We start from the raw sequence: 23,043 nt of genomic DNA, 5'->3' as shown, positions 1-23,043 counted from the left end.
TATGAAATGCAGTCTATGCATTCGAAGGCTCTAATAAATGTTCAGTTTAAAAGTCGCTGTACTGGCACTTGTGTGTGCTTGTGCGGCAATTTGGGAAGTTCGACTTAAAACTTCAGTTTGTTGCATTCGGGGACAGCTAGTTATAGTATGCGTCAATAACTTCTTTTTTTTTTTATTCAGCACATGAAACTGTTACTAGTATCGAAATTTGTAGCTAGCAAATTACGAATGCGCTGAATCTTAATGAAGGCCAAGTCTTCACACAGCTAGCTAGGTAGAGCTTCACAGTGACACCTATAGAGCCTAATCTGATGCTAGTGCTTATTTTCACTGCCAATATGGTGGCTAAGACAGTGTAGCAATAATAGATAGTATGAATTTTTGAAACTCGTCGCACCTTGAACGTTCCTGTGTCTTCTCACATTAATGTTAAAGGGTCCCTGAAATGGTTTGGACAAATTTTGTAGATGTGTAAGGTGCAGCTACAGTAAAACTTTTGCACCGTAATTTGTATGTCTAAGAGAGCTACGGACAATTACAAGTTGCTCTCCTTCATAGCCGTGCTTTTTCTCCTCAACTTGTTCGCCGAGTGATCAAGGCTAAGCTTTGCCTTCACTGGCTCTGCGTCATGATAGGACGTGATGTCGTCTACTTCCGGTTGTCTTGGAGCCATTCCGCGAGGCCTTCAACCTCTCCGCCAGCCACTTGAAAGTTCATTCCAAGCAAGAGCTGTCGAAGCAGTGTGCGTTATGAGCATTCTGTCGCAGCGCCTAGCGTGTCTGATATTCCGGTAACCACAGGCAAGCTGGGCATTTTGATGGATAGGTGGAGGCTTAAATTAAAGCCCCTCCATACTTCTATTGCTGTGAAGGGGCTTTAGCGTAGACATAGGTGAGCAGCCTGATCGGTCTGCATGGTCCAGCCACCTAGTGGTGCAGAGCTTAACCAGCCAAACTGAGCTAATATTGCTGTAACCAAGTGTGAAACAGCTTAAACATTTAGAAAAACAATGTGTTCACAATTATGCTCCTTCCAAAAATTTACACCAGAAGCAAAGTAGCACACGCTTGGTTACTGCTGTATTAGTTCTCGTTGGTTGAGCTCTGAGCCACCAGGTGGCTGCACCATGCAGGCTGTTTACATTTGTGCCTCCGCCCATATGGTAAAATGCCCCGGGCCCTGACTGCTTATGCTTGCGTTTACCCGAATACTCGACACACGAAATAGTATTGGGTTATATACGTAGTAATCATTTGGCGTGAAGTGACGCCCACAAACTCTTAGATGCTGGTGCCGATCGGATACTGACAATGACTGTTGCAGCCACTCCGCTCGCATGTTTGCCTTACAAAGGGACACAATTTTCCAACTTCACATGTGGCAGATCAATACATTTGCAGCCTTCAACACAAAGGCAAACCATGGTGCTCGCAAAAAGACCGATCGAGACCAACACAGAATGCGCAGTTCGCATCAATACGGAGCACGTTGTAAAACAAGCAGACAACACTTGCTGTGTGCCGGAAGTGCTGGAGTGTAGTGATAAATTGTCCTTGTGCATTCTCTTTCTGTTACTTTCTTTTTTATAAAAACAAATGAAATAATATACCGACTATTATGAACAACATTGGTTCACCATAAAGTTAGAAAAATTATTGATGACGCGCCCTGGCCAGCCGAACGGATAGCTTGCCCTACTGGCATCGTATGGTCGCCTTGTGTCATTTGATCAGGGACGGCTGAAACTTAGGGCAGTGGCGTGCTGCAATCGGCAGCGATATACATATTTAAAACCTTATAATAAATTACACGCTTTACGCAGAGCACTTAAATGCTTCACTTAATGATCAGAAGGGCCTACCCTAGCGACTAAATACGTTAATACAATGTCGTCAAAGTCATTTGAGGGTCCCTTTAAAATGAAATTATCATCAACTGCAATTTGGCAATGACTTAAGAGTATTAAGTCTACAACAAGGACTTGTTGAGAAATCAAGTAAGTTCTCGTGGGGGCAGTTAAGGCCCATATTATCTTGCGCCAGTTTTAGTGATACGCCTTTCTAAATGTTCATGATTCACTTATTTACCAAACTACATCCTAAAATGAACTGGTTGCAAATTTTCAGGCACTTTGGTGCTCCAACAAAGTGAAAAACTGAGGATGTATAGCATCAAGGAAACAAACTTTTCAGTGAAGCCATCGCAAATCATTTCAAAATTAAATTTTGGGGTTTTATGTACCAAAACAGCGATCTGATCATAAGTCATGCTGTAGTGGGGGACTCCGGAAATTCGTACCATTTGGAGTTCTTTAACATGGACCTAAATCTAACTACACAGGTGCTTTCGCATTTTGCTCCCATCGAGATGCGGCCGCCGTGACCGGGAAGTGAACCATTGGCGGGTGTCGCCCATAACTCTGAACAATCTTTGAAAGACTGCAGGGCTATATATTTTTTCAATTTTTTATTTTTCTGTACCCCTATGCGAGTCGATGGCTTGCTACCCGTTGTAATGGCTGTAGCATACCCCTGCTAAACAAAAAGTCAAAAATTTGATTCCCAGCTGGAGCAGCTATGGAGGTGGAATGCAAAAACGCTTGTTTACTGTTCTGCGGGTATACATTAAAGGGACACTAAGCAGAGAAATAATTCAACCTGTATTAGCAAATTACACTTCCAAAATACCAAAGACATCACTCTTACTGCGATGCTTGGCAAGCCAAAAGAGACAAATGGCCGGTGACGACACTGTCCTTTTAGTTCCTGCACCAGCCCACCATGACATCGTGGATTTTGATGGTGTCTGTCAGACCTAATTAATTCTTTATTGGTGAAAATGGACTGCATTGTGTTCTAAGGGAGCCAAGGACTGATCGTGCCAAGTTTTGGAAAGTATCGCTGAGCCAACACGGCTAAATTACGAGAAGATACTCTGAAATCTGCACTGCCACACTGACCAACCAGCACTGAGGTTATAGCGAGAAATTCAGAAATCGGAAGCCTGACCTTCATTTTCTCATCTGGTAATCAACCTGTTACACTGAAATAAACAGAAATGGAATTTTGAAGCAATACTTTATCGACATAAGTTGATATGGTGTCTCTCTTTATAATGTCCATCTAAAGAAACCTAGGTGGCAGAAGTCAATCCAGAGCCTCCTCTCGACTATGGATTCACATACCTGCCGTGATTGCTTAGTGGCTATGGTGTTGGGCTGCTAAGCACGAGGTCGCGGGATCGAATCCCGGCCACGGCGGCCGCATTTCGATGGGGGCGAAATGCAAAAACACCTGTGTACTTGAATTAGGTGCACGTTAAAGAACCCCAGGTGGTCGAAATTTCCTGAGTCCCCCACCCCATTACGGCATACCTTATAATCAGAAAGTGGTTTTAACACGTAAAACCCCTTCACTTTTTTATGGAGTCTCATAAAGCCGGCATGTGGCTTTGGGTCATTAAACTTGACCACAAAATTTCTATGGTTTTCTCAGGATAAGCGGTACTGCAAAAAAAAAAAAAAGGCTTGGCAGCTTTCACAAGCCTGATAATGACTGTGCTCTCGTATGGTTGTCCAATTGAAATGGCCATTTTCATTAGGTGTCCACTGTTTGACCAGAAAAATATTGATTGCAACAAGATGGCAGGTTGGGCTAGTTGGTTGATGTGTTCATAATGGACGGCTCTTGAAGTGACACCAGCAAAACACACGAAGAGAATAGAAAAAGCGCTGCCTTTCTTTCGGTTCTCTTTTTGTGAGTGTGCGGGTGTGCTTTAAGATCTGTCTATTATTGATTGATTGATCGATTGATTGATTTAGTATCTCAAAGAAGCTGGACTACTAGAGATGTTGCCCCCGTCCACTCTTGGGCAGCCTTCTGCCTTGTAGTGAGGAGAGAGCACTTGAGGAGGAGGTTGTGGGAGCAGGAGTTGACACACGCTGCTGGAAATTGCTTGCGACAGTACCTGATACAGAAGAGCTATTGTGCCTTAGCGCTTTTTGGATCTGTTCTGTGGCACTTTAAAAAAGTAATGATGCGGGATTTTCGACTTAATTTTCTTTTTTGTTAGGTGGAGGTCCTTGACCGCGGAATCCTAGAAAATGTGCTGGCAATTCTCGGAGCAACTTAAAATAATTGACTAGCTTTTCTACAAACCAGTTTTGGTGTTGTTTTTCGAGAGGAGTGTACACACTCATGTGTTGGCATGGACAAGGGGGTCACATGAGAGCAGGACATCTCAGCACTCGCTCTGGCTCGTTCGCTCATCTGCTATGCTGCTGCTCATTGCAAGGCTCTATGTAGCAGCATAACACTTGGGAAGAAGGTAATGCAGGGGGAGGGGAGGAAGGAGAGGGTAGACACACAGACTAGTGCTAGTCTGTCTCTACCCGCTCTTCCGTGTCTGTTTTGTGCTTGATCTTCTTCCTAAGCAGTATGAACCAACTAGGTCCACAACAAGCTTGAGCAACATAACAGACCATCATGTGAGTGCCAAAACGTTGCTATGGTCCTGCTCCCTGATGACCACCTGCTACATCAATACACATACAAACCGTCTGGGAAGCGAAACCGAAACTCGTTTAGCTAGTAAATTATTTAAGGTGCTTCGAGACTTGCCAGTACTTTTTCTAGGGTTTTGAGGTCCAAAACATTACTTAGTGCAAGAATGAAAGAAAGAAAGAGATGTTGGAAATGTTGCGTCAGTACTCCTTTAACGAGAAAAAGGAACTTGCTTGTTACAGGATTGGACAGAAGATACATGATTTTATAGCCAGACTTGCTTTCCTTCTCAGATGAGGAGCTCGTGGGTGAGGGGGGCGGGGACGTTGAGGAAGAGACCGTCACCTACACGATATCCAGTGAAGTTCACTTCACAAACCCGAAGATCAACAGGTGAGTAGAGGTTAACACACTATTTCTGTGGACTTAGGAATTGCTTGAGATATGACTTCTTGGACCAGTATACTTACAAATAATGCCTCACTTCATGAGCACCTTGTGCTTACCTTTTTCTGCTTGCAGTAGTATAAGCATCGGAGAATGCCAATCGCCAGTAGCAGGTTACATAAAATGCAAAATAATCTGATGTTCATTGCACGAGATGTCAGAGCTGCCAATTGCAGTCACTGTGTTGATAAAAAGGAAATTGCTGATTGCAGTTCTTGTTCGTCAAGTTTTCACAGAAAGTAGATGTCAAACGTTTTGTTGGATATGCTTTATTTAGCTGAAGGAAGAGTCAGGGACCGAATCATTTTGTAAATCTTACAACATTTCACTGTATGTTATTTCGTTTTGTAAGACTCAAATATTAAACATTTATAGTAAAATATGAATAGCCATTCCTGCAGAGAAATGTTCATGCAAAGAAAAAAAATGTGATTCTAAAAAGAAGTGCAACAGAAAGTACAGTTTGCTACTTGAAGTACAAAAATCAGTTCGTTATGCGTGACTGAGTGTGTTGTTTTCTCTTATGAAAGTGCTAAGCATACCTCTACAAAACTGCGTGTCATTTATGTCTAGGTTGACTTAAAAGCAAATTGCAAAAGGGCTGCCACTAAGCAGCCACAACTTCTGTGAATGTACGCTGCAGCTGTACATTATGAATTGTCCTATGCCTGACATTTGGCTAAATCGAATAGTGTTCAAAGACACCGACAATCAAAATGTGAATGAACTAGGTAGAGATAATCTGTTTTCGAGGTCATGGGGCACAGATGTGATCGTGATTAGTTGTCATATCAGGCCCTTGTGCCATTAAACACCGCACATCATCATCCTTTGTAAATTTTGCTTCATTCTGAAAGTTCCCACCTCTAAAGGAATTCCCGATTCTCTCTGCCTCTTTCCAGCTTGGTTATCATCAAGAAGTATGCGGTCATTGAGGCCGACAAGAAGGTTGCTGCCCAGCTGCGGGTGATGAACCTGAACGATGCCTCGCCTTATGAGACACTCCACTCGTATGTAAGCAGCGCAGTGGCGCCTTACTTCAAGTCTTACGTCAAGGAGACCGGACGAGCTGAAAGGTGAGCAGCCTTGTATTTGTCAGGTGGTCATGAATAGCTGGCCTGGGATTGGAGTTGGGTGGGGCCTAGTTTGATGAAAACGATTCTGGATTTTATACTGATTCCCTGGTACTTCCTTAAGCTAGACTCAGTATGGGAGGTATTCCTGAAACATTGCGACCTTTCACTCGTGGGTTTAATGTGCCGGTTCATGTGGTTGTATCTTGCCTTGTCTGGGCTCGTTGGTCACTGCTGGTTCAATGGCTATGACATTTTGCTGCAGAGCACGAGGTTGAGGGTTTGATACCTGGCCCTGCTGGCCACATTCCGATGCAAGTGGAATGAAAGAGGTTATGTAAACTGTGCTTTTGGAGCTCCACGTAGTCGCAAGTGATCCTGAGCTTCCACTATGGCAGCCCTCGTAACACACTGTGGAAGGGTCGAACATTAAACCTGATAACTACTTCCCTTTTTTTCCCCCTTTTGTCTGGGCTCATCTGTAAACTTGCAACTAAAGCTAAAGGGACACAGAACTCATTCTATTCTTTTTGTTAGCAATGCTCTGGCATCTGCCATGTTTGTCAACAATCTGGCATGCCTAGTGTGTCACTAAGAGAACAATGCATAAAAATTTCAAGAGGAAGCAAAGTGTTGCAGAGCCTTTTGTACAGCACAGAGAATTTAGTGTTTCAATGGGCTTATCGGACACTCCTACGTGGTTTTTGAAACAGGGATGGAGACAAGATGGCCCCCACCGTGGAGAAGAAGATAGCAGAGCTGGAGATGGGCCTGCTGCACCTGCAACAAAACATTGACATTCCGGAGATCACGCTCACTGTGCACCCACTGGTCGCATCCACCATCAAACGCTGTGCCGAGGAGGGGCGCCGAGCCACGGCTGCCGACTTTGGCGATCGCACTGAAGACTCTAGCTTCCTCAACCAGTTACAGAATGGAGTCAACCGCTGGATACGAGAGATCCAGAAGGTGCGTGTGTACGCATGTCTCTGTTGTAGGGGGCTAAAATTGCATTAGTGTAGGTTGTGTGCATAGGGTTGGTTGCTTTCTGCCCTGGGGAAGCAAGACTCACAGTGCAAATTGCGTTAACCTTTAATAAAACATGAACGACATAAAGCTGAAATGCGTACATGCAGAGGTAATTAAAAAAGTTGCGAAAGTTGTTTTGGGAAAAAGAAAAAAACAAGTTGGGGGGGGGGGTTCTAGTGAAAGAGAATACGTGTGAACAGCATTTGCTTCATTAGCTGAGCGTGCCCCCATTTGTGTTGTGCGTAATGAAAATTGGATTAGCATGAAATTCTGGCCAAATTGTGGCTATCTGTTGTGGCATGTCCATGCTTAAGCATCTTTCCTTCACAACATGGTACATACTGTATTTACTTGATTGTAATGCGAGTTTTTCTTTTTCATTATCTTTTGTTGCGTGAATTCAACCCTCGTGTTACAATCGAATGATGGCAAAATTCAAAATTTTAAAACAAATATCCTAATTCTGCGGGCTTTAACGTTATGTTGGCAACCCGTACCTTTACGTCTCGATCCACTTCATAGGCAAGTCTACCGAAGTAAACTTGTTTTTAGAGCGCAGCGAAAGATGAAAGCGAACGCATAGCACAGTGGGGGATGAAAGATGCAAGGAGGAAAGTGGAGAGGAGGGTGCATCATAACCATGAGATGGAAAGTGGAAGAGGGTATGGTGAAAGTGAGAAGAAAAGCGTATTGTGGAAACAATGGCTACGAAATGGCACCAGAGTAGCGCATGTCGTCTGGGAGGTCTGTCGGCAGCTGCTGCTGTAACTTGCACCCATGCGTCACCCAAGCGTCATCCAAGTGCTGGCTCATGTGGTCTCCAGATTAGTGAAGCAGTCGTGCTGCACTTCTCGGCATTTGCAATGTGCCGCATTAGACAGATTGTCCGCGCCAGCCAATATGGCGCGAAATGAAAACGCGTATGGAGCTGTGCTCAAATTTCGCATTAGGAAGGGTCGTAATCATCGGCGAATTTTTTCGCTAAAATCGACGCCATTTTTGCTGTACTTGTGACGGGCGTTACGGTTACGCTGCTGCAGTACCCCATGGTCTTTTGCACTTCAACCCTGCTTATTCGTGACGTTATGGTGACGTAGCGCATTCTGTATGATGCCCGCTTTGAGAGACGAGTAATTTTGTTGGCTGAGAAAGAAGGAAACTCAGCCGTGGCTCGGCAGCTTGACGTCAACGATTCGTGGATAGCAGGACAAGCGGGAGGCCCCCTTCAAATGTGAGGCCGGTTGGAAGGGCTGCACTCTATGAACCTTGTAGTGGCCTGCTACGGTCTCCGAATTAAATGATTGTGTGGCTTCTTAAGGAGCACTCAATTTCAAACAAGCTCGAAGATGACGTGACCGCCTGTGATCGCTTATGGAGATAGTTTTGCTTCACAAGACTCTGCTCATCCCGACACCGAACTTCTGGAAGTATACAGCCAATAGTGCTTTTGGCACTGATAACCAGCTTGTCACAACACCAAAAACACTTGTCGGAGACGCTTTCGTTGCTGAGGCATACAAAATTTCACAAATGTGAAGCCATCTCCGAAAGGGATCGCCCAAGAATATTGCCCAAGGAATGTTGTCTCCACCTCAAACGATGACAATAAGTAAAGAGAATTTGTTTCTGAATTGTGATTTTCTTAATAAAGGTACCATTTCTTCTTCCATTCATGTTACATTACATTAGCGTTTGCCTTTATGTATATATTCTTAATTTTTCGTTTAGTTTCCCCTCGTGACAGGAAAGCAGACCCTCACATTGCACTCGCAGTCACGCTACATTCGAGTGAATATGGTACCTACCGACCCAGCCTGTTTTGCCATCTGTGGTCTCATTTTGGATAAAATGCGTTCCTTACTGCTTTTGCCTGTGCTACTGGTGCATTTGTGTCCTCTCTCCTTCTTTCAGCTCGTGAGTGTTCATTTTTGAAACCCCATCATGCCTGTTGTGTTGCTCTTTATGGTACATCTTTTCCCAATCGGGCAACAGGTGACCAAGCTGGACCGGGACCCGTCGTCCGGCACGGCCCTGCAGGAGATCAGCTTCTGGCTCAACCTGGAGCGGGCTCTGCTGCGCATCCAGGAGAAGCGCGAGAGCCTTGAGGTGGCCCTCACCCTGGACCTGCTGAAGAAGGGCAAGCGTTTCCACGCCACGGTCAGCTTCGACACGGACACGGGCCTCAAGCAGGCGCTGGCCACCGTCAATGACTACAACCCCCTGATGAAGGACTTCCCCCTCAACGACCTTCTGGCAGCCACCGACCTCGACCGCATACGGCTTGCGCTGCATGGCATCTTCTCGCACCTGCGCAAGATCCGCTCTACCAAGTACCCGATCCAGAGGGCGCTGCGCCTCGTTGAGGCCATCTCACGGGACCTCATGTCCCAGATGCTTAAGGTAAAGAAGCTGTTTTGTGCTGTGCGCCGAGCACTCTGTTAGTTCGAACCAAAGGAGTGCTCTTGTGTTTGTGCTTCCATCTTGGGCTCCTGTTGAGTATGATGGGTTCTGTACGTTGACACGTGGATTGCCACGGCCGACTCGTGAGATGCAGTTTTCCCATTTCTTGTCTATTCATAATTGTAAAGCTAGCTTTCCTGTGATGCAGTTTGCCCAACTAATCGCGACGTGGTAGTTTTTTGCAAACAGCGTGTGCAAACACAGTTAATTGGCATGAAAAATGTAGACATGTTGCTTTTGTTGAAAACATGCTCAAGAAACAAGCCCCAGCGCATGCAGCTGGCACTGCGTTTTAATTTAAACTATGATCGGTGTTAATATTGGTTAGACGGCACTGGTTAGGAAGAGGGTCTTCAGATGTTGTTGTCAGTGTTGCTTTTAATCACCATATTTTCTCGTTTATAAGCAGCATCGAAACTCGAGTAAGAGAGAATTGTATTTTTAGATTATGTGGATGTGGGGAAAATTCCGTCAGTCTAGATCCGGGTGTGTTAGATGGAGGCAATTGCGTTGCTTTAAAATATATTGCCTTCAGATAGGCATCATAGCAATGCGCATTTTATTGCCGTGAAGCCACCTGTAGAAGCATAATTATCATTCCTGTGCAACCCCAACTAGAGGCACAATTCTCATACAGTCGACTTCCATTAATTCAAATCTGAAAGGATCTATTAAATTGGTCGATTTATCTGGCAGGTCCGAAATTATCCAAAAACGCTGTAGTTTTTTCTACGTAATGCAGGTTCAATTTTCTAACTCATTTTCTCTGAAGAAGATTGCACATTATATTCGTGTAAGTACAGTAATCGAGCGTGTCCACATAACAGGTTGGCGATTTCAAATCCTCTCTAAGTTGCCACAAACCTGCAAAACTTAGGTGGAAAGCAAGAATGAAAGTGAATGAAGATGATGAATGAGTATAACCACAAGTGGTACCAACTTGCTTACGTAAAGGTTTTCCCATTGTAGGCAGTTATCTGCACACATCACACGCACATAAATTTTTTGTTTCCTCTAATTGTGTATGCGGTTTATACACGGGGCTCGGTTGTGGAAATATAGTCTGTAGGTAATTGAGGACCGTCTCGTGGCCCAAAACGCTCGAGCGCTGCGTCTCCCAAACCTGCCCAACAGTGAAACACGCGCCGACTTTCCTGTTCAAGGTGCTGGGCACGCGGCGGCTGATGCACGCACCTTTCGACCACTTCGAGTCAGTGATGAGCGCCTGCCTGGAGGTGTTCAACGCATGGGACGAGGAGTACGACAAGCTGCAGTCGCTGCTGCGGGACATCGTCAAGAAGAAGCGCGACGAGCACATCAAGACCGTGTGGCGCGTGACACCTGCCCACAAGCGCCTGCAGGCCCGCATGGAGCAGATGCGCAAGTGGGTTCACTTTCCATTTCCCTCTTTCCTTTTATTTTTTTATCTTCCCGTCAACGATATCAATTCACGTTGCTTTGTCAGCGTCATAGTTATAGTGCTGATCGCCGCTAGCTGTATGAGCACCAATGAAACGGGGTCATTCTGACAGTCATTGCCAAGATGCAGGCGTGCCTCGGGAGCTTTTGCGGCGACTTGTGTTCCTCGACAGCATGCATGCGAGGTTGAAAACGAAAATTTTGGCCATGCTGAGTAACGTGCGCAGTAACTCTGTGAACGTGGTGTCCGTATCTTTGTCGGCAAAATAAGTAAAGTATCTGCTGCATGTCGGTGGCCCTCACACGCGTGCGGCTCTTACGCAAATTTATACGGTAAGAATCTTCCTTCGTGTAATTGCCTTCTACTTCCCTATCCCTAATCCTGCTTCGCCTTTCTGGCAAAACTGCAGCCTCTATTTTTCTTCCTACTTGGCCTCATTTCGGTTACTGAGTGAATTCTGCATGCAAGTGGCGATGTTTAATTCCATCCCTAATAAATGTTCTAAATTATTTGAAGAGTTTTTATTTTTCACGAGTTGTTTTAGCGTTGCCTAGTGTAAAAAGAAGCAATAATGAGACACATCATTCACATCCATTTCACATGCCGTTGATAAAAGACTTTGCTGAAGGAGTCGCTGAAGTCTGCAAGTTTTTTTTCAAGAGCAAAAAAAAAAAAGCACGCAAAGCAATTTGAAGCGAGGTGAACGTACAGCAACATATTCATCCTCTAGGCATAAGCTGTCCATGCCATTAGAAATAATTATTAGTTGGCTACCTCCTTCACTTTAAAAAATGTAATAAACATTTAACTGTGTATATATTTAAATATATTGACTGTGCATGGTGTTAACAGTGGAAATTAAAAAATATATATATGTTGAAGTGAAATAATATGAGTGAGGTAGCCACCGCTGGTGTTTTTAATGCACTTGTCCTCCTGTTGGTCAGGATTTGCAGAAACAATTTGAAGGTATGAAATAAAAGCCATGCACGTCCACGCCAACAGTGATGCAGTAAGTTCTTGGCCACAATAAAATTTTAGGTGAAAAGGTAGAGGCCGCTTAAAAGAAAATTAAAATGATGCGTGCAACAGAACTCTGGTAATGACAACGTAATAGTTCTGCGGAAACCCGCAAGGTGGAGACAAGTAATCAATTAAGGGAAAATGAGACATCCACCCAAACGTAACTAAGTGTTACAGAGGAAACCCATACGGGTGCCTCGAAAGAAGTTTCGGAGTTGAAGAAAAATTCGTCCTGGTTCGGGTAATGGCACATTGAGAGGGGGGGGGGGGGTGGGAGAGTCTGTGCTCCCTCTGGAAAACTTTGGAGAGGGCTTGGGCCCCACAGCCACCCTGTTGTCGGTGCCTATGGTCTACTGCTTGTTCTGTGCGTGTATGTATCTCTAACCCTTAAGGTGCCCTTACTCGGTTAAAGCTTCATTTTTTTTTTTTTTTTTCGTCACAAGTGCCAAGGACGAGTCTGTCTTGTCCAAGTGTTCTGCCGTTCTTTGAGCGCAGTAACGGGCTGGGCTTGTGAAATCCAATTTTTTGTTCTGTGACAAACCTCTTTAGCTGCTAAGGGGGACCTACAGACTCTGTCTGTCTACGTTTGTCAGGTAGAGATTTTAAAAATGGCAGCTGCCAGTCGCTTGGTGCTGGGCCCGCTGCGAAAGCGTGGCCTTCATTTGATTTGAGTCGTCAAGCTCCGAAGACGATTTGCTTCTGCATGAAAGCATTCAGAGCGGAGGCACTGTTTTCTGTGCTACATGCACATATGTGTGACTCTGATTTCACCGACTATGACAATAGTTTTGATACTTGCCAAGGTTGACGATTGGGCATGTTGGTGTAACATATTAGAGGTTGGATTGCGCAACAGTTGACGAGAGTTCTGATACAGTGTGCCAGTGGACACAAGAGATGGATGGAGAGTTCTTCCGGTGCCATCTGGTTTTGCATTTGTGTATTTCTGAGGCTAGTTGGAGTTTCCTCCCCCCATGTCATATATAATTTCAGATCTGTAAAATATTTGCTATTTGAATGTGCATATAAAAAATGTCATTTTCTGAATGCTCTGGATTTCTTGCTGGCACTTAAAGGGTCATTCATTCCATAGAAACCTGTAGTGGGCTAATTTGGACCATTTGGTTACTTAGGCAATATAATAAAGAAGCACTTTTTGACAGGATACACAAAGTAGTTGGACTTGGTGATGCATGTGTTGGGATTTCACCCAAGAGTAAACATCACATTTGCTAGTCGTGTCCCTTGACTGTAACCTGCTTTATGTTGTGTCAAGAACTACCGATTATTTGGTTGCATTTTCCTTGATTCGGTATTCCTACCTACTTTCAGTATCGTATTATATTTTGCATAACCGCTGCTGCTCATGAGAACGCACATTTCCCAGAGCTTTCTTTGAGATAGCCCTTGGTAAATTTTCTAGAATAACTTAATGGTTCAAGAACCCTTGTTTGGTTCCCATAGTCCTCGTGAAACTTTCTTTAGCCTCAATTTTTGTGAAGACAGACTTCCGTAATGTTTTCATCTAGGGATGCTGCACAGTTGATGGACGAAAAAGAAAAGCCAGGAAAATAATTGTCCGAAAAAATGCCACCAGAACCGTGGGATATGAAGACGTGTAGTTTTCTCTCTTTTTTTTTTTTGCACCATGATCGTTTAAAGGACGAAATTGTACGAGCTTCCTGGTTTACCTCTTCTCCGTGCAGTGTGCTATCGGAACAAGAAAAGTCATTCTGTGTTGAATATGTATCAGGGGATGCTTGTCTTCTAGACAGTGACGCACTGCGTCTACCAGTTATCTGGGAGCAGCTTACAAATGACTTGAGACGCTACTTTATCTCCGTCCTATAAGTGGAAATTTTTTGCTGCACTGATTGCTGGAATGCCGTTCTCCGTTGGAACAGGTTCCGCCGCCAGCATGAGCAGTTGCGCACCGTCATTGTGCGCGTGCTGCGACCCGTTGCTGCGCCGCGCACAGTTCAGAGCAGCGCCACCACCACGCCCGACACCGACCAGCCAGAGCTGCCAGAGGCTGCTGTGCTCGACTCGGCCGACAGCAGTGCTATTGAGGTGAGAGGCTGGAGCGTACACTCGAACCGCATTGGAATGAAGTCGTGCTCAATGCAAAGATACCGTACTTTCGTTATATCCGATATTTGTTAAATGTATGCATGCTGATATCGGCAAAAAAAAAACATCATGATAAGGTCTTGCGAAGGAGACTGAAGCATGATACCTCCGATCAGCGCATGGTTGACGACGCGTGAGCAGTGTAACAATGTGAAGGTGCCCTCAGCATGGTTGTTAGTATGCAACTGGCCATCACAAGGGATTAGTATATTTGCTTGCTGACTGTGGGCCTTGGAGTTTAAAAGTCGACATTAAAAAAGAACTGCGTGGCAAGCTCTGACATTAAGAAACCAGCTGCCATGGTGCAACACATATTAGACCTCTACCATTTTTCTTGCTAAGAAATCAGGTGTGTGTTAGATTTATATCTTGTTTAGGAGCTTCAGCGACATTTTTACACCAATTTTCTGCTTTGAATACATAGAAGGTGGCCATACTTTGTATTCGGGGGAGTGTTAAAATCAGACACTGCCAAGTGAACTAGCTATGTGTATTAGTCTTTTTTGGTGTTTTTTCTGCATCTTATATAACTTGACCTCGTGGATAATTTGATCAATTTCGTCAGTCCCATCAGGGTCGAAATACTGTAACATAATTTGACTGTATTTTCTCAGATCTTGCCTTTTGGTTTTGTTATGGCAGTAGAATGTTCATTGAAATGAAGCATGGCCAACCACATTGTAGATTTACTTTGTCACATCCGATAATTTCTTACGCAATTGATCCTGTAATAAACCAGATGGATAAAACAAATTATTGGATACGTATAACGAAGTAAATATAAAGTGTTTCTTGCCAATATCGGCATGTAAAGAATACCATATTTACCTGATTCTAACACGCAGCTTATGTTTCTTTGTGTGCCTTATACTCATATTGTGGTTTTGGCACGTAAAACCCTAGAATGTAAATTTTTTTCTTGTTTAAGAAAATGGGTCCACAAATCACTCATGTGCTAATCGGATGCGAAACCAGAGCTATATTCACGCTGTTTGCAACAGCTGTCAGATGCAGCGTCATTGCCATTACAAGATGGTGACAGAGCATGTTCTTGTGAAGGTTATTGTGGGTTTATTTTGTGCTTGATATCTGTGGCCACTGAAGCTCAAAGAGCAATGACGTGCCACTTTTGTTATGAAAGCTCATTTTAAAAGTAAGTTTTTTTTTTTCTTCAGTGAAAATAAATTCTGCACGTCTTGCTTTTCCTCATTGTGGAATTGGGGTTCGTGCTTTATTTTTCTTTGATAAATCAGGGGCGCGTTACATTCAGGTACACACCTATTTTCTTACTTGGAACCCGTGAAAATTGGGCGTGCATGAGATTTGGGGGCGCATTAGAATCTGCTAAATATTGTGTATGCTTAATAAGAAATAGCAAAAATAACGAAGACCTTCTTGTGTGGGATGTGACTTCACTAAAATGAGGTTTGATTATATCTGCATTTGTTATATTGAGGTTTGATTGCACCAAATGGCAATAGCTCTTTGCTTTGAAGTGTGCAGCACGTGTTTTTGAAAACTAGTGTCGCCATGTCGTTGGTGACTGCAACACCTCGTCTGCCCTGTAAGGTCTGCGCGTGTGCTGGCAATGGCAAAACCACTACATTGAAAAGTACCCAACATACACTCATTCGAAATCTGCCGTTATTTAGCTTTCTAAGCCACGCGCTGGTCACATGTTCAGGTCCACCCATCTACTGCGGTGATTGTTCCATGGACGATCGTCACTACGTCGAGAGTGATAACTATTTGGGGCACTAGCAGAACAAAACGTTACATAATTGAGATGTTCTTTCCCGTCCGGTTGTTTCCTTGCTTGTTGAGTCTCTTCCACCCCGAGTAGTATGAACCAGCTAGCACAGCAACAAGTAGTAATCTGTTATAAGTGAGATGCTCTGTTCCTGTCAACCGGCTATTTGTGGGGAGCATATGGCAGTACCTATGTCAGTGCCATGCCTGTATTCGATAGATCGGTTGTGCACAGTGGCGCAGTGCTCATGGCATGCGAGTGCAACTCAAGCATGCAGAGAACATTTCACGGGTAGCGAACATTCGTGCCCATGAGGTTACACCACGGCTAGTGGAGCATTGTTCCAGTAGTCCATCTCACGTGCAGTTATGTACCCGCCGTGGTTGCTTAGTGGCTATGGTGTTGGGCTGCTAATCACAAGGTTGCGGGATCGAATCCCGGCCACGGCGGCCGCATTTCGATGGGGGCGAAATGCGAAAACACCCGGGGGCACTTAAATTTATGTGCCCATTAGACAACCCCCAGGTGGTCCAAATTTCTGGACTACGGTGTGCCTCATTACCAGATTGTGGTTTTGGCACGTAAAACCCCATAATTTCATTTAATGAGCAATTCACTGTCGATTGTGTTTTTCCAAAAGCAAAGTGTGGGCTAGAGTAAAAACGGCAGTAGTACCTGCTTCGGTGGAAATGTTCTTGTCGTGCGGGCACAAATACATTGAAAATGTTTCTCCGCCCAGGAGGTGAACTTGGCATATGAGAACGTCAAGGAAGTTGATGGCCTGGACATTTCCAAGGAAGGAACAGAAGCCTGGGATGCAGCCGTCAAGAGGTGATGGTTTTGATGATTATAGCTTTCTTTTTGCGGCATCTCACCTCCCCGCTAAGGCTCTTTCTTCTTACTTTGTTATGTTTGTTTGTTTTTGCAATTGTTTTGCATCCTTAACTTCAAATGGCAAATGTATGACGGCTTACGCTTACTGTTCGCATACCCACACCCAGGTACGAGGAGCGCATCGACCGGGTGGAAGCCCGAATCACCGGCCGCCTGCGGGATCAGCTGGGCACGGCCAAGAATGCCAACGAGATGTTCCGCATCTTCTCGCGCTTCAACGCGCTGTTTGTGCGGCCACACATTCGGGGTGCCATCCGCGAGTACCAGACGCAGCTCATGCAGCGCGTCAAGGACGACATTGAGGCCCTACACGAAAAGTTCAAGGTGCAGTACACCCAGAGCAAGGCGTGCCTCATGAGCAAGGAACGGGACCTGCCCCCCGTCGCCGGATCCATCATCTGGGCCAAACAGGTGGGCTGGGGAGCCGCTCAGAATTTTAAGCCGGTGTTGCAAATGTGCGATTACTATACTAGCTCAACATACTTTCATGCGCATAACTTTCACATGGCTGCAACCCAATAGATATGTGCAAAGCCTGCAAGCGCTCTTTTCACACGCGACCTAACCCAACCCCACTGCTCTCAGTGCCTCACCTAGTCGAAGCTTTCGAAACTTGGCTCTCAGCTTCAACAAAGCCCCTAGCAGATGCTCGGCCACCTTTGTTAGTGCAAGCTGGCTGTGTGGGAAAGCCTGCCTATGGATTTATGCATGTGACAGGAAGTAGCAATTCACTCTGATGAATATTGTGTGGAACATTCAAGTCCTCATAAAACCATTCCTGCACAGTTGCTGGGAGCTCTTCTCAAAGCAGAGCTCTGGAAGTAAGTTCCTTTTGTAGGCTTAGCTATCACCACTTTCAGTTCTGTACACTGTTGAAGCATAGCGCCGCGTTCCTGTAATGTAGAGTGCACTGCTGTGAAGCTCCATTTGAAGGCTGAATTTATTTAATGCACAACCCCACTCTGCCATTTGTGGTGCATGCAAAAATATGGTTTGCAGGAAACAGCTGCAGGTGGTGTTACTGTGGCTTTACCAACTTGTGAATGGGTAGAAATTAATTAAAGTGCTTCGTGTGTCATTACATGGCTGTCTAGTGCCGTGTTTTAGCACACCAGTTCCTAAGCACGCTTCAAATGGTGTTTGAGTCAGAATTGTGCTGATGTCTAAACTATCACTGTCATGCTCGTATGCTTAAAGTGTCGACTTTGCCCGGTGCAATGATTCTGCAGATTGATCGCCAGCTGTCAGTGTACATGAAACGTGTGGAGGACGTGCTGGGCAAGGGCTGGGAGAACCACGTTGAGGGACAGAAGCTTAAGAGCGACGCGGACAGCTTCCGCGCCAAGCTCTCGACGCAGCCCATATTTGACGAGTGGTCCCGGCTGGTGCAGCAGCGTCAGCTGGGCGTCACGGGTCGCATCTTTGCCATAGACAACCAGCGCTCCCGCGCGGGCAACCTTCTGCGCCTCAAGGTCAACTTCCTCCCCGAGATCATCACCCTGGCAAAGGAGGTGAGTGGCGGGACCTTTATATATGTGAAATGTTTTCCATCTCTGTCTGCCGGTCTTCGTCTGTGAGCGTGTGTGTGTTTGTCCGCCATGGAGAAAACAAAGCCTAGGAAAGGGCCTGGCCAGCCTGCCCGCATTGTAGAAAGTGCAGTGGTAGTCATTTGTCTCTTTTTTGCAAAGGAGCGCTGGGACTCCTTTAGAAAAAGAAATCCTTTTTATTCAGAAGGAGAAGGGGGGGTTCAGAATACTGAAAAATTTTGTTGTTGGTGATGGAATGCATGACCTAAGCTTAGAGAGTCTTGGAGGTGCCACACTTGTTGACATTGTAGGAGTTGTCATGGCTCTTGCGCTTATGCTGTCATCCTTATTATTGTAATTTGTCATTATTGTTGTTCTCATCATTGTTATCCTATCATTGTGCCACCGTCGTTTGAGATGCATAGTGTGTGCAGTCACCACACTTTTGTCATCATTGTCGTTCTGGTCATTGTTATTGCTGTCACTATTGGGCCACGTTCAGGTGTCAAGGCAGCTGGTTGCATTCATTATTAAGTGTACAAAAACAAAGTAAAAAGTTCAATGAACAATGTTGTACACATTAATTTAAAAACAGATAACATAACTCCCTTCTGTAATGCCCTCAATACAAATGTATACACAAAGTATAATTGAAGCTATGTTGTTATACCTTGATATAACGAAATTCCTGATATAACGAAGTAATACCGATATTATTGACTTTGTTATATTGAAGTTTAACTGTGTAACAAGTGTACGGTGCTAAGTATGATAACATGTAATATTGAGCACAGGGAAGCAAGTTCTAGCATTTGTTATACCTAAGACAGCGACATGCATTATGTGACGGAAAACGTTAAGTATTGGTATGATTTCTGCCGTGGGTGGCTGTGGACAGATGACGAATTGGATGAAGCCAGAAAGGAGTACTGTCTGCCGGAAACGACCCGTCTTAAAAAGGCTGGATTCGTTCAGAACGTCGGAAAAAAAAAATCGCACTTGCACCGTTGAGCTTCCAATGCAAGACCTGCATAGTGCGACGTACGCCATACCTCCTTTGTTCCCGCGCAGGCCAAGTTGACAACCCCCGTAAATAATTTCTTTTGTCTTTCCCTCCCTCCCCCTCCCCCCTGCAGGTTCGCAACCTCAAGTGGATGGGATTCCGTGTCCCTCTCGCCATTGTCAACAAGGCTCACCAGGCGAACCAGCTCTACCCATTTGCCATCTCGCTCATTGAGAGCGTGCGTACCTACGAGCGCACCTGCGAGAAGGTGCGTTACTTGTGCCTTTGTGCATGTATTGCTTTAGTGAGCTTTCTGTTCAGTCTTTGTGATGTTGCATGCTTATTTCGGTAGCTCTGGTCAGCCGAGCAGGAGAATCTGAATGACACACATTTACGTGTAAACCGACCTCATCGCAATAGCATAAATGAGGACTTGAATACCCTGACCAGTGCAACGGGACGTTCAATGGTAAAGCAAAATGAAATTGCAGAACTTGAACTTGCCCTCGCGTTCGCAAGTGTGCCTCGACTCAAACCTTGGCTTTCCTGTGTGCTGGGCAGTGGTGCCAATTGAGGGCAGCTGACACTGTGACCCAGTGGCACTTCTCGTCGATAGGCAACTGCTTGAGTTTCAAGCCAGCACCATAAATTGACACTGGAAGCAACTGGTTACAAAGTTTTAGCTGAGTTAGCCTGAGGACTGTTATTGGTACACAATAAGGTCTGTTAATAAGAGCCTCTCGAGTCAAGAGGCAGTGCTACCTTCTGCTTAACGTTTTTCAGCAAAGCTCGCTCCTGGTTTGTGCATTTGCTTACCTTACACCTTTGCTTGCTTAATAGGCAGTGATGTTCTCCGCATTATGCTATTTTTTTTTTTTTTTACTAAGTGTTGAGCTCTCAGGCCATGTTGTTTTCTGGTGATGGTGAAATTTTACTAGACACTAACTGAGCTGCATGACTCAGCATGAGGTCTCGGGTACAATTCCCAGTCGTGGTAGCCACATTCTGATGGGGGCGTAATCCAAAAAACACCCGTGCTTTGGAGTCTCTCATAACATTTGTGTTTCTATGCGACACAAAGCTACACGATTTGATTTGATTTTGAACTAAGCTGCGTTGGGCCTTTGTGACGCATTGCAGTTGCTGCTGCTGCTTATTCTCTGCTGCCTCCTTTCCTTTCTCTCATTAGATAGGAATTTCTCTAGTAAGTAAATGCCCTCTTGTTGCTGTCTTCCAGCTTGCACGTAGGTTCTTTTCATGCCTCCTGTAGCGTTTTAGTATTATCACAGTGTGCCGACCCTACCTTGTGAGCTAAGGCAACTTTTGACGTTTCCCTGTGAAAACCCCCAGGTGGAGGAACGGCCCTCCATCACCCTGCTCATCGCTGGCCAGAAGCGGGAAGTGCAGAACCTCATCGCCGAGGTGAGCGACCTGGTGCAAAGTTCAGTGACCGCAATTGATGATTGTGGAAGGGAGCAGGAAGACAAACAGTGTTGGTTAGAGATTGCGCATGAATTGATGATAATCCGGAAGAGAAAACTTGAATAAGATAGTAGAGGGAGGTGAATTCATGACCCTATTTCTCAGTGTGCTTGCTCTGACCAAGCTGCATTGTTTTGAATCTTCCCTGTCTGTTACAGGGCATTGGACTGGTCTGGGAATCCTACAAACTGGATCCATATGTTCAAAAGCTTGCAGAGACAGTCTTCAACTTCCAGGAGAAGGTATGCATGACTGCATGCTGTTACGCTGTCTAGTTAGAGGAATGCTTTAGTTGCTAAATAACTTTTCTCACACATGCCGCCTGTACCATCTATTCAAGTGTAAATAGAGTGAGGGTGGGAGTTCGGTGCAAATTTTGCTGAAGTCTATTTGCAGTGCCGCGAAACTGCGCTGTGGTGTAACAGGAAGCAGAGGGGACAGCAGTGATGAATGTAGATATTATATTTACCCGATTCCAACATTCCCCTGAATCTAACACGCACCCAGTTTTCACAGGTTTAGGTAAAGTAAGAATATAAAAGTGCACCTGAATGTAGCATGCCGCCGATTCATAAAAGAAAAATACAGCATGTCCCCCACGTTCGCTATAAAAAAAAATGAGACGTGCAGAAATTAGCTTCGCAGAGGAGATTTCTTTTTTTAATGAGCTTTTGTTATGAAAGCGGCGCATCACCGTCGCCATTTGCACTTAATTGGCCACAGATATCAAGCACACAGGGGTGGTATTCTAGAGCGATCACTGGAGATATTGCAGTCACATTCAGGAGACTGCGCACCGGACTTGTCGAAGTGTGTAACCAACAGCGTTCGCATGTAGCGAAAATAGCGAGCTTGGCGCAGATATGCTGGCAGCCGATTACGCTGAAGCAGTTAGTGCCAATTCGCATGAAATCTCGCGATAGTGATAGTACCTCCAAAAGTTGTTGGCCAGGAATACCGCTCTGGATCATAGTCGAGTACAGAATGAACCAACGGCAACCTTCGCAATAACGTGCTCTGTTGCCGTGTTGTGATGGCGATGACCTCATGTCTGACAGCTCTGACGGTAGGCTCTTGCCAGTGCCGTGAACGCGGTTTTGGTTTCGTATCCAATTGTAATGTGCAGGCTATTTTCGGACCCATTCTCTCGGTCAAAAAGTGCACAATAATTTGGGTAATTGCGCTACGTAATACAAATGTTCCTTGTGCCGCTAATTGCTAGGCATTGTCTCTGCAAAACACCCTAGAAGTTGTTGCATGCAGTTTCAGGGGAAAACATGTACGAATTAGCACACTTTTTCTAGCATTAGCAATCTTGATTTGGTTGACTAAAAGCAAGCACTGTTCTGTCGCGGACGTCATTTTTGCGCATTGGTTGCTCCTGCTCTCATATTTTTAGAGACTGCCATTATGCATTTGTTCAGTTCTTAAGGTGTGCACATTCCATCTGTAGGCTGTACCACCAAATTCCTGTGGTTGGTTTGAGCATCTATATTGACGTTGTCTCAGTATACACACAACAATTGGAACAATTCTAATGCATCAATAGTGGCGGTAAACTACTAGATACAGGCGCTCTTTTGAACTTAATATGTATGGCTGTTATCGCAAAGCTTGGCACTACCTTAGCCTTATAAAGGCAGTTCCATTGCAGTAAGAGTGATCTCTAGGGGGTGACGACGGGGGACTTCAAGGTAGTGAAACCCAAAACTAATTGTAACAGAAGTGAACGTGGGTATCAGTCTTGTGAACAGTGCGATACTGCAGTGATATGAGGAAACACCAACAACATGCACAAATTGTTTGTAGCAACTTAAAAAAAAAGTTAAAGCAAAATCTCTCATCAGTAAGGCTATGTTCACACTTGGTCTCAGTGCAGGTGGAAGCAGCAAAACTTGACAAAATCTGCCCACCTAGGCAGCGAAACGGGCGGAAAACAAGGAGGCGAGCCTGATTGGTCTTGGACTGATATTTTTTCGGTACAGCGAATCGGAAAGCTGTTTCGCTTCGCTGAAAGCTGCACTAGCACTTAAACATCCAGCCGTACAATTTAACATCTTCCATTGTCCATATTTAGGAAAAACAATCGGCTGAAAGTATCAAAACTATGTCTTCTTCCTCTTCCATGGTAGATGAAAGTTAGATGACTGACGCAGTTGCGTGAAATGATAGCTTTTGATAACCGATCGGTCAATGAATGAACACACCGCTTCAAATAGCGCTATGAACGCGATGAACAGCGCCACCACGCGGAGCAACGTTTGCAGACTAGATGGATGTGAGCAAAAGCGGCAGTGGTTCCCG

The 23,043-nt window shown here is 44.9% G+C and overlaps 1 protein-coding gene across 2 annotated transcripts in view; it reads left to right on the top strand.

Moving 5' to 3' along the window:
* The window catches only part of Dhc64C (dynein heavy chain, cytoplasmic), a 111,745-nt gene that overhangs the window by 1,289 nt on the left and 87,413 nt on the right, over positions 1-23,043 (top strand). Inside the window, exons 2-14 of one of the 2 annotated variants that reach the window (XM_075698994.1) lie at positions 4,796-4,895; positions 5,852-6,025; positions 6,736-6,991; positions 9,044-9,451; positions 10,675-10,895; positions 13,859-14,024; positions 16,574-16,665; positions 16,836-17,139; positions 17,958-18,239; positions 19,391-19,525; positions 20,447-20,461; positions 20,608-20,679; positions 20,898-20,981. In XM_075698994.1, coding sequence (XP_075555109.1) covers positions 4,796-4,895; positions 5,852-6,025; positions 6,736-6,991; positions 9,044-9,451; positions 10,675-10,895; positions 13,859-14,024; positions 16,574-16,665; positions 16,836-17,139; positions 17,958-18,239; positions 19,391-19,525; positions 20,447-20,461; positions 20,608-20,679; positions 20,898-20,981 — 2,309 coding nt within the window. The remainder of the gene's footprint in view (positions 1-4,795; positions 4,896-5,851; positions 6,026-6,735; positions 6,992-9,043; positions 9,452-10,674; positions 10,896-13,858; positions 14,025-16,573; positions 16,666-16,835; positions 17,140-17,957; positions 18,240-19,390; positions 19,526-20,446; positions 20,462-20,607; positions 20,680-20,897; positions 20,982-23,043) is intronic. The other variant, XM_075698995.1, reaches the window with a different exon arrangement.

The sequence above is a fragment of the Dermacentor variabilis genome, chromosome 7 (assembly GCF_050947875.1).
Source record: "Dermacentor variabilis isolate Ectoservices chromosome 7, ASM5094787v1, whole genome shotgun sequence".
Classification (NCBI taxonomy): Eukaryota; Metazoa; Arthropoda; class Arachnida; order Ixodida; family Ixodidae; genus Dermacentor; species Dermacentor variabilis.
This window is presented reverse-complemented; position numbering and strand designations above follow the sequence as displayed.